Below are 12,219 nucleotides of genomic sequence, written 5' to 3' on the forward strand. Positions count from 1 at the left end.
ATTATCTTCCAACTATGAAGGTCATTGGTCCAAAAGCGTTTTTTGGTGTAACTTCCTTCTTCTCGATGATTATACTGAACACCAATGACAACAACTAAAATTGCTAACCATGGTTATGGTGTTTGTTTATTGTATTTTGTTGGATCTGGCTGTTTTAGTATTTTTAACATTAAACCTAGAAGTTGATGCAGAGTTTTGTGACCAGATGTGGGCGACTAAAAACCTGAGAATGGATAACCAACAGCTAAAACAGAACCATTACAGTTTTTTATAATTTTGGAAAATAAGGTAATTTAATCGCAGTTAAGCAACACAAATTAATCTTTTTACTTATTAAGCAAAACAAATCCCAAACACGTTTTTTAGCTGAGCAAAAGTTCAGGACTCCACTGCATCTCAGTGAGATCAAGATCTAGGCTTTAAAGTGGTCCAGAAACTTAGATTTTTAAACTTTCAGGTATCCTACCAATGGACTCACATTCTCCTCAAGCTTCCTCCAATGTATGGTAGTGTTAGGTTCTATGATGGTGAGCTAACCAGATCCTGCTGCAGCAAAAAATCCACATACCATGACACTTCCACTTCCATGCTTCACAGTTGGAATGAGGTTCTTTTCCTGGAGTGCTGCATTTGTTTTTTATACCAAACATGTTGTCTGTTCTAGTTACAAAATAATCCAAATGTAGACTTTTTTATCCAAAGAACACTATTCCAAATGTGGCCTTTGTGTGTGTTTTCTCTGGCAAACTTTAGTCTGGCCTTCATGCTTTTTGTCAGAAAACAAAGGTTTTATCTTCCACACCACTGTCTTTCTCTTTCTGGTTGCACTAACATCCACTTTCATATTATCAGCACACCATACTACATGTTTAAGGCTTAAAGATATACAATTATGCACAACTTTGTCTTAGTCTATCACAAAATCCCAATAAAATACATCATATTCTCTTTAATATGACAAAATGTGCAAAAGCTCAAGGAATACAAATACCTTTGACCAGCAACTTTCTGCTGAATATGACCCTGTACATTTGAAAGCAGCCCTTTTATTAGCAGGGACCAGTCATACATGTTGTGTCTCCATGAGTCTGAAGCGTTCTTGTTGTCCAAGAAGTCCATTTTACACAGGCAGAGTTGAACTAATCGTGATCCTTTTTGTGCAGATGAAAGAAAAGATCCACTCACTGGACTAGCTCTGACTGTTTTTTCATTCACTCCCTCTCTCAATCTTCAGGTAACCTCTCCAAAACCTGCACAGTGGACGGCTGGACCGAAATGCATCCAATTGACATCGCTGTGAACTGTGGATACAATCTCAATAGTACCAGCGATGAAGTGAGTATGCTGCTGACATTTTTGGCTGCACTTTAAAGTCCTGTGATGAATGAATGCAACAGTGCAGCAGGGGAGCGTGTCAAGAGCCAGTGGCAGAAAGGATTCAATGAGAGCATCTTTTCTTTGCTCTGTGGATCGGTGTTGTTAGTTCTATCAGCAAGATGGCTGTATTGATTGCTGGACTCTTGGTCCTAGTTTGTACCTTAGATCTGATTTCATTTCTGTCTGTTATGGGGTGTTGCATGGAGAGAATGAATTAGTCTTAGCATAGATCATTATTTAGTTATTACAGGACATATTTCTAAAACTGTTCCATATTTTTTGTCCTTATTACATATTTTCCCAAAACTTTGTTTAGCTTTGTTGGTGTAATAAGTAACTTATTTGCTATGTTATAAAGAATGAAACTGTGACACCAGATGCAAATGTGATGTGACTACATGGGAGTGTGTGGGTTGCTTTTGATTTGTGTGTGTTCAAAACAATAATTTAAACTAAACAATTCATGCTGTCTAGGGCAAAATATGCTGCCTGCATTAAAAATGAATACAGCCATAAGTCGGCACTGCTGATTGTTTGCTGAAGCGTTGCATCCTTGAAGCAAGACTCATTAGACTTATACTGACATGACTGGGTCAGTCAAAAAAGTCCCGCTTGTGTTGTCGGGCTTAACTAGACGTTATTCACGATGCCTCAGAGAGGGGCAAAGGTTAGGAAGAGAATAAATACATTAAATGTTGCCCCAACTTAGATTTGTTCAACTGTAGAGAGAGCTAAGCTTGTCTAAGTTGATGAAGGTAGGGCAGGGCGAGATGTGGAAGAGCACTAAAAAGGTTTCTTGTTGGGCATTCTGCTCTCTGAGTCACACAGAGCCTCATTAGTATGCCACATAGGAATTCAGCAGGGGTTGAGCAAGTCAGGGACTCTAAAAGGAATTTGATGTCCATCTCTCTGCATACTTGATATCTTTGTGTATCACAGGATGCAGAGCTTCTGATCTCTTTTTTGACTGAAGTAAAACATACAGAGTAATGGCACATACACATAGTGAACAAAGACATGTCTTAGGCTAAAATCTAACCTTTTTAAAAGTATCAGGAATGATTTTAGATCTGGCAGAAAGATGCAGCACTGTAGTTTCAGAAACCCTACAATGGTTTAAACTTATCTGACTCATTTCAGACTTCAGTAAAGAAAAAGACTTCAGAGGAGAAGAGGAAAATTGTTTAAGAAATGTATTCTGAATTACAGTGAATGTAGAGCTTTTACTGTATAAACCAGTCTTTGTGGCTAATACATTCATATACCTTTTCACATTGTGTTTCATTGTGGTATAACCACAAACTTCAGGGTATTTTAACAGGATTTCATGTAATAAATAGATTAGCACAAAGTAGCACATAACATTGTGAAGTGGAAGGAAAAGTGTGGTACGCATTTGTATTCAGGGCCCTTGGCTCAATGTATAACCATCTTTCCTTGGAGATCTCTACCAGCTTTGCTCATGTAGAGACTGAAATGTTTGCCCCTGGTTCTTTAAAATAGCTGAAGCTTAGTTTGCAAGGAGATGATCTGTGGAAATCAATTTTCAAGCCTTGACACTGATTTGTACTTGGATTGTACCTGGACTTTGATTAGGACATTTTAACACATAAAGTACCTTGATCGAAACCACTTGTAGCTTTGGCTGTATGTGTAGAGATGTTGTGCTGCTGGAGGATGATCGTCAGCTCCAGGTCTTTTACAGCCGCTGGTTTTCTTCCAGGATTGCCCTGTTTTTAGCTCCATCCATCTTCACATCTACTCTCTTCAAACGTCCCTGTCCTTGATGAAGAAAAGGATCCCCACAACATGCTCCCACCACCTGCATTTAAAGTCTGATTAAATGACATCAATTTGAGTTTATCCATTTGTAATTTTAAGTTAAGAATTCATATATCTCCACCTATAATTGAAGTTGAGATTTATAACAAATCTTTTAGGGTTTTCTTATATTACCTGGACATTTTGCTTATTTCTTTGTGGATCAGATGTGAATTGTTGTGTTTAATTGTGCAAATAAATAACTTATTGGCTGGCACTAGATGTTATTTAGGGGTGTTAAATAAAAGCAGCAATGTCTGGAATGCTATCTGTAAGAAATCTTGAAAACTATCACTTTTATTCCGCTTCACAATTCTACATTCTTTGGTGTTGATCTACCTCATAAGATTCTAATTGACTTTTTGCAATTTTGACAAACTCAGAAAAGGTTTAAGGGGTACGAGTACTTTTGCAAGGCACTTTAACAGCAGAAATTGAGGAATTAGCATGTTGCAGAAAAACCCAGAAGTGCCCAAGAAACATCACTTCCAACTCCAGTGAAATTTAGTATAAAAAAGGAATTGGACTGATGAGCAGGGTTAAACATAGAGAAAAATTTCTGAACCTCTTAGTGAAGCTTGGTTGTTATGGAGGACAACACGTTGACCTGCACACATAAACAGTGTTTTTGGATGTTTCTCCAGATGCATTTCTTGCCCGGTAGCTATTTACTTTGAGCTGTAAATGAAGCAATCATCTCTCAACCGCAAATTTTTTTCTTTCTTTTGTGAAGTGTGATTCCCACTTGGTTGCTTGCATTTGAATACAGTAGATCAGAAAGAACGGTGCCTCTGGCAGAAAAGCTGGACCTCCAAGCTTTGTGGTAACAGAGACAGTTAATTTGCACAGAGAGTTTCCACCCTCGATTTCAAATAAAAATTTAACAGCAGCTTTTAATAGGATAAAAATTCCTCATGTGTCCTCAGTGCACGAAATGTTTTAAATAACTTTTTAAAAAATGAGAAAGTGGATTTGGAGATTATTTTTCACATATATTGAAACTGTGTAAATACAGTCCAGGTTTTAAACATTTTGCATTATGTGATTTCCCCCCCCCCCCCATTTCTTGTCATTTTAAGGGAAAGTTTTTCTGGCAAGTGAAGATTGGCTACACTATTGGTCACAGTGTTTCGCTCATCTCTCTGATTACAGCTATTGTGGTCCTCTGCATCTTCAGGTAGGTAAACCTATCAGTGACTTTAGTTTCACACAATTCTCAAATGTATTGGTGTTTTGAGTAAAACATGAGAACACTGTTGATGAGGACAGCTTTACATGTGTGATGGTGTATTATCAAGCTCCTGCTGCTACTAAAAAGTGCAGTTTAAGTATGGCAATGCCTGGGAATGGTAGGCCTGCTCCCAAATTTCAATTTATAAAAACATGTAAAGGAAGTTGCAGAAGAAGTTGTCTCTTTTTAGGAAAAACACAAGATTTTCCAACCTGTTTAGTCTGGTTTTTCACACGTCTCCACTGACACAGTCCTAATTGATATATGAGATTTTGATTTCAGCTAACTGAGATTTCTAATGCTGATGTAGTGTTTGCTTTTGACACTGTTCATCTTAGAATCATAATTAACAGGCTACATGACACTGCTGGTACATGTCTAGCCTTGCTCTAGAGTGGTTTTGCTCATACTTTTTGAGCAGATGTTAGTGTTTCTGCCATCAAAATCATGTCTTGAACAACTTACGTAGCATGTGGGTTTCTGCAGTGCTTTGTACTGGAACCTATTCTTTTAATTGTATATATTTATCTCCTAGGAGGTTTCAGTAAAAAAATAAAAAACCTGTTGTTTCCTATCATCTTTATACTGATGACATTCAAATCAACTGAACATTATGGCCTTTTGTCTTTGATGAAATGTTTAACCAGCAAACCTTTATTACTGACCCTAAGCTATGTTGATCTCCCATCAAGTAGCACCTTGGTGCATTACGCACTACTGTTCAGCACAGTCATAAGAAACCTTGGTGTTAACTTTGGCTCTGTCATGTCATTGGCGTTGTCGTTCTAATGACTGAAAGAACTGTTTCATCTAAGTGAGGAACATCTCTAAGCTTCAAAGTCTTGTTTCAAAAACCGAGGTTGAGATGGTCATTTACACATTTATCTTTTCATGCTTTGACTATTTTAACAGCATGTTTGCATGTTTAAGTAAGAAGGAACTTGATCAGCTACAGCCAGTCCAGAAAGCAGTTGCAAGGATTTTAATAAACACAAGACACAACATGTCACATTAATTTTTGTGTCTTTGTGCTAATTTTAAAATCTTTGTCCTCACTTTTAAAGCTATATGTGATATTTTCCCTCCTTATTATCTGAGATCTGGTCAGAGATTGTTAGTGGTGCCACAAACCTTTGTTTTAATTCAATAAAACCGTCAAAGGTTTAAGTACAATATCCGCAAACTGGAAATACAGTATGGCTGCAGCATACATTGTATTCTCTTGGTTAAATTTGACCTTTGTTCTGCCTATTAGATAATTTCACTGCCCTGCTTCTGTTATGCAAATTTTTGTTTTTCTTCAATAAAAGTGTGGAGGATATTTGGAAGTAGGATCAATACTGCCAGGCTGTCTTTGGATATGATAGATACACTAAAAGGATAACTATGATCTGTTTCCTAACCACGACCACAATGGTTAAAATCAAAGTCTTCTTTGATGTTAAGAAAAATTAGAAAATAAAATGAAATTAATGTTTTACTGCTGCTGTACTTGAGAACAAAACCGATAGTAATCCCGCTTGGTGATGTGTCACGGACGACATGTCATATTATACATTTCCAGGCTCACACATAAAGATCGAGGACATTTTTATCAGATTTATCGTTCACGGATGAGTGGAGATTCACAATGGAGCATAACTATTGGGCTTATTTTAAACTATGAATGATGCAACCACTTTCGTTATGGATTAAAATGTCAGTCAAACTTGACAAACCTTTTGTGGATGACATCTCCAGCCATGCCACAGTTATGATGGGAATAAATCACCGCATATGTTTGATTGTGAGGGATTGACTGTAAGCTGCGAGAATGCAATTGCACTTTTCATGGCAAGAATTTTGTTCACATTTGAGGGGCTGTTTTCAAAAGACAACAAAAGCAAAATAAGTATAGAATAAATTCTCTTTGTATTTATTTTGTTTTGTTCAGTTGAACTTTTAACCGAGGACTTTTCAAAGCATTCTCTAAAACAGTTAAATTCTCATGTTAATAGATGACATTTGCATTCATATTTCTTTATTAAGACTTTAAGGCACTAAACTCACTTTAAATAAGCTACGTTTTTTCTTACAAAAGCCACTACAGATATATAACTTATTATGCTATTTATGATCTTGTCTGTGCATTTTTCCCCATCATCCTCAACCTATTACAGATACATGTATTTGCTTAGCTTCATAACAGCATTTGTAATTTTTACATGACAAAAATGTTATTGCAAGGGTTAGCACTGATGATTATTAAGCACCATTGTTCCCATATCTTTATTTTAGATAAAATACTATTTTGCATCCTGATATTTGCCTCAAAATCTCTGTTATTTAATTAGTCAGTAAAGAACTGTCTACAAGGTGAGCACCAGCTGTGAAATTATGTCCACCTGAGAGTTATGTTTGCACCAGTTACATCAAGAACCAGAGAACAGGACAAGGTCAGAAAGATAAAACAAACACAAGGGAATAAAACTGAAACAGCCCACAGATTAGAGCCTTAATTAAGGTGGTTGGGCCCTGGGAGGTGGGGATGGAAAGGTTTAGTAAAGGTTGATTTTAGGACAGAGGGAGTCACACATGTTGCCAAAGTGAACATATGTTGCTGGAAAGAACCTGAGGGGTTCTCACAGAATAAATATAATCTAAAAGGTAAACCTATTTCTCAGTACAAACAGTATCTTACCAACATTAGACACCTCTCTGAATCATCACAGTTTGGACAAATAAAAAGAAAATCAAATAAGCTACGCTTTTAATAGAGTAGGGCCAGCTTAATCAACTCTAATCTCAGAAGAACAGTCCAGAACCACATTTTTCTTTGTACTTTGTTTTCTATATAATGTTTGACCAAAGTTATACAGAGCAACCGTGAAGGGCCTAAAGAGCCCCATGTGGCTCCAGAGCTGCAGATTGCAGATCCCTGGCTGAAACGCTACTTTAAACACCTTTATACTCAACTAGCTTTCACCCCAGCTGGGGTTATTTGCACAGACATCTGTACTTACTTACACTAAAGACTGAGATGGTCTGCATTTGTTTCCCAGTAATGTTCAATGTGAAACACAACCATAGCACTAACTTTTATGTTTTTATTTTCCTACTTTAGACAAATTCATGTTGATAGACAACTCGACATCGCTTTGTGAGGCAGACTTCAGTTTGAGAAGACATAATCTGGAGTTTTAGTAATTGTGAGATCAGTGAGGTTTGTTAAAAACTGAAAAATGCAAGCATGTAGCTTCTTTGTACATTTTATTAAAAAATAATGCAAAATGTCATTCGCCTGTTTTGATGGACTCTGGTGATTGGTGGAAGGATGCAGAACGCTGTCTGCAATGAAACACAGCAACATTGATGCATTGAAAAGGTTGTACATAGAATAACTGAAGTAAACAAAAAAATCTATTGTGTTGACCCTAAGAAAGATGTTTCTTGCAGATGGTCACAGAAGAGACTCATAAGAGACAAACAAAACAAACATCCACTCACCCGTAGCTTTACTCCTGTTCATGATGGGTTTCAGGTTTGTGTCTGGGCTGCTGCAGATAGCCTGAGTTACCAAAGAACAGCATATACACATAAGCAGGGACAACACAGAAACCACCCAAGCCACTCATCAGGATTGTGTGGTTAATATATGTAGTTAAAGTGTGAGATAAGGTATAATTAACCTGCAATTGCTGCTGTGTGGTAACTAAATGAATGAAAATGTGTCAGAAATGAATGTTTAATTATCATTGAGAGCAACTACTTCTAGAAGAAAATAAAAAAAATGATTGTTCTAAGGTATTAGAAAATATTTAGTCACTTCCACTTATAGTTTATTCTCTCCAGTTATGATAATGCAATCAGGAGTTGAAGGAGGATTTCATTTTGAATAATTGAGAGTTTTAAAAACGTTTAGTCATTTGGAAATGTACTTCTCTTGTCTGTTTTCAAGAAAAAGAACCATGTAAAGCATTCAGTGTGCTCTGAAGTGGATCCAATCACTTAACAATTAAATGAAGTGGGATCCTTAAGTTTGATTTATTTCAGTCAGTAATTTTGCTGTTTACGCTAAGGGCTCTGGATAATAAGATGGCATTAATTCGATTGTCGGTGTGTCTCTCTTCCTCAATCTATATTCTTGTATCTCTTTTCTGTTTGTCCCAGAAAACTCCACTGCACAAGGAACTACATCCACATGCATTTGTTTGTGTCATTTATCCTGAAGGCCATTGCTGTGTTCATCAAGGATGTGGTTCTCTACGAGTTTGGCGAGGTGGACAACTGCTCTCCAGGCTCTGTGAGTTTATTTGTTTGTTTTTGTTAATCAGATTTTTAAATGAATACTTCTAATCATTTCAAATCATGCATTGGTTGCTATAAGAGGTAGTGGGGTAGTTTTCTTTGTTTTTTTTTCACATGCACAAGTAATGAAGACGATCAATGACATGACTAATAATGCTGGATGATTTATTTGAGGTCACCTTTGTATATTACACATAATAGAAAAATTATATATTATATTGTGGTAGCACAAGCTTTAAACAGTTTCTGTGTATATTGGAAAGTCAGCTAACTATTTTAAATTTGCAATTGGATGAATAAATTAACAATGTTAAATAACAGTGATGAGAAATTAAGACAGTTTTGTTCACAAAATACATTTTCAAGAAAGAATAAACCTGACTGTGTGTTTTTTTCACTACCAGAAGCATATCCAAATGTGTCTCTCATGTAAGCAAGGGAAACATTTGACAGCCTTTTTTCAGCCAGGTGACCGCCAGTGCACATCAATAGGTGGGGAAGGGTAAATACTCTGCTGCAAATAGCAACAGACTTTTTTTGTTTTACTTGAGCCAGACCTAAGTAGATTTTTTGCAACCTAGCTAAGGAAATAAACTATCTTGTGGCATGCAAGACTGCTCTTCAATAAATGTTTGGTTATTTGAATTTGCCAAAAACTGATCCTTTAGCACATTGTGTTGAAGCTGTGTTCCCAGTTAATCTGTTAATGATCATAATGATTTGTCTGATAGATGAATTATGTTTGTGCATTGTCACAATCCACAACAAATGCTTATAAAAAAGAACATGATAGCAGTGCTCTTACAAATGATTAATAAATATTAAATAAACCAGTTATTAATTAGACTGTTAAGACATTATGAAGCATTAATGAATTGATTATTAAAGACCAAGAGAGAGGAGCTAAAAGTGATGTAATTCTAGTGATTTTAAATTATTGTGTGAAAAGTTTGTTATAGCTACCTTATAACTGCATAATGATTATTTAAAGTGTTACAACCTTTTCATTGGAGAATATTATAAACTAGCATCATGAAAGCTTTCATTTTTATTTCAAGTTCTCTTTGCTATAAATTATAATCAGTGGACAAAAATTTGTAACCTTTCAGTAATGTGAGTTTCAAAGTTGATCACATCTTTGAGATGTATATCTCCCCTTCATTATTTGGTTACCTGGTTCCTGTGCTGCCACCCCCAAAATGGGACCACAGAACAGAGACCCTGAGGGCTTCTGTCATAGATGAGATTTATGTCACAGTCTGGCCACACAAGAGCTGCAACCGAGTATTCATCGGAGCTCGCTGAGAAGCTCCAGTGTGGTATTGAAACTTTTTAGGTTGTTGAAATGTAGCTGCTGTCAGAGAGTGAAAATCAAAAGGTTTTAGTACTGGTGCTGACAGTGAACATTAGTTCCATTATATTCACTGGCTTAAGCTGATGTCGCGGCACATATGTGTAGGCGTGTAGGAGCTCAGCGTTTTTACCCCTTCCTGTACAGTTCAATGTTTGCTGTCGATATCCATTAAACAAATCTATAATGTAAATGTTCCAACGAATCGTACGGTGAATGCAGTCTTTTCATGCTTTTTATGTGTTCTTCACATTTGTTTTGCATCAACTATCCTTATCAGCAGCCAGTGATGGAAAGATTTCAGAAGTTGTGCCTCAACAAACAATTTGCAAAGATTAGCATGCATTAAACTTTTAGAAATATTCAGAAAGGCCATCTGGGTTTGTTTTCCTAAGCTCGACACACCATAATCCTTCTTAGATAGCTTCTTAGATGCTTTACTAACGTTCAAAATTTTGACTGCACGTCCAAGAAGAAAATCCTGACAAAATAAAGAGACAAGAATAAGTGAATGCCTATTAAAGTGCAAATGTTATAATTTTTTTGTCTGTCTTATGTTAAACAAAATGCCTTTTTGGAAGGCAAAATATATGCAAAAAGTCCAAAAATATTGCACAAACGTCAGGGTTGGTGACAATTTAAGGGTTACACATGAACATTGTTTTATTTTCCATTTTTGTTTGACCCATGGTCTGTCCAAATTTGGGTAGAATAAATTTACAATGCAAGGGCATTTCTTAATATTACTAATGTTAATGTGAATGTCCCCTTGGATAATTTCTGGTTTTGTTTGTATTGGCAGGTTGGCTGCAAAGCAGTCATTGTGTTCTTTCAGTATTGTGTGATGGCCAGTTTCTTCTGGCTGCTTGTGGAGGGCCTCTATCTTCATGCATTACTAGCCGTCTCTTTCTTCTCTGAGAGGAAATACTTCTGGGCTTACATTATGATCGGCTGGGGTGAGAATGGAGTTTTTCATATGCTGCTACATAGTGCCTGCAGAACAAAAGAGGACTTTCATGGAAATGCAATCATATTTTTTATTCTGGTTTTATCTAACTGTATCTGTTTTGTCGGCAGGAGGTCCAGCCATTATCATCACTGCCTGGAGCATCGGTAAAGCATACTACAGTGATGTAGGGTGAGAGAAACAACAGCAAACTGCCAAACCTTTTCTTGCTTTGATTTTCCACACTTTTAGTATCATTTCATGGCTCACCAGGTGCTGGGACATCATCGAAACCACAGATGTGTTCTGGTGGATTATTAAAACACCCATTTTAGCATCAATCCTGGTAAGTTTACAATTTGTAAATGCTTTTATCATTTATGTCAATTTGGATCAGACCTTTTAAGTATATAACTGTTTATGACCGGATTAAACCAGTTAAATGCTGAAAGGAAAGCTGCAGATGTCTTGCTTGTTGATGCTTTCACCACTGGTTATGAAAAGACTGATGACACCAAAATTGCTTTACCATTAATATTTACTCCACTCAAATGTCCAGTTAGTTTAAATCTGCACTAGGTTACTTTTGTAAAAATTTATTTTTTTATCATTTCTTAAAATTGTAACTATGTCCTGACAGTTGTTGTGATTATGACTACATTATTTAATATTACTACTTTAATATTTTATTAAATAATATTTCGGTCTGTTAAGGGTTGTCCTGTGAATACCAGCCCAATAAGGCGATGGTATTAGGACAAAATAGAAAGGGATGAGCCAAGCTCTGACATTATTGAACAGCAAAACCCTGCACACACACAGAATGAATTCACACAATTTCTTAAAATACAAGACTTTATTAACAAAAATAAGTCAACTCAAAGTGAAACATATTTCAATGAACAAACTCTTTACTAATCTACCAAGCAGAATGAAAGAATAAGGACGACTAATGGGCTATGTACAATATAAACAAGTTGATCAATGAAGCTTGAAAACCATGACCAAAAGAGTGATGCAACATTACCATGCAATGTTTATGTTTAAGAACCAAGGATTATCTTGAAGAATCTGGAAGTGAAGTTAAGTTAGTCTTGGAACTAACTTACCTTCAAACAACTATTCACAATGCAAGATAAGATAAAACATTATTTTAATAAAATAATATTTCAAATAATGATTTGAAAATCCATCCTTCTGGATGAA

The 12,219-nt window shown here is 36.2% G+C and overlaps 1 protein-coding gene across 1 annotated transcript in view; it reads left to right on the plus strand.

The window, feature by feature from the left end:
* Nucleotides 1–12,219, plus strand: part of vipr1b (vasoactive intestinal peptide receptor 1b) — a 64,378-nt gene that overhangs the window by 39,087 nt on the left and 13,072 nt on the right. The window contains exons 4-9 of the mRNA XM_047349182.1: nt 1,235–1,335; nt 4,278–4,375; nt 8,579–8,711; nt 10,870–11,023; nt 11,145–11,205; nt 11,287–11,359. Coding sequence (XP_047205138.1) covers nt 1,235–1,335; nt 4,278–4,375; nt 8,579–8,711; nt 10,870–11,023; nt 11,145–11,205; nt 11,287–11,359 — 620 coding nt within the window. The remainder of the gene's footprint in view (nt 1–1,234; nt 1,336–4,277; nt 4,376–8,578; nt 8,712–10,869; nt 11,024–11,144; nt 11,206–11,286; nt 11,360–12,219) is intronic.

Source organism: Girardinichthys multiradiatus, chromosome 21 (assembly GCF_021462225.1).
Source record: "Girardinichthys multiradiatus isolate DD_20200921_A chromosome 21, DD_fGirMul_XY1, whole genome shotgun sequence".
In the NCBI taxonomy this organism is placed as follows: Eukaryota; Metazoa; Chordata; class Actinopteri; order Cyprinodontiformes; family Goodeidae; genus Girardinichthys; species Girardinichthys multiradiatus.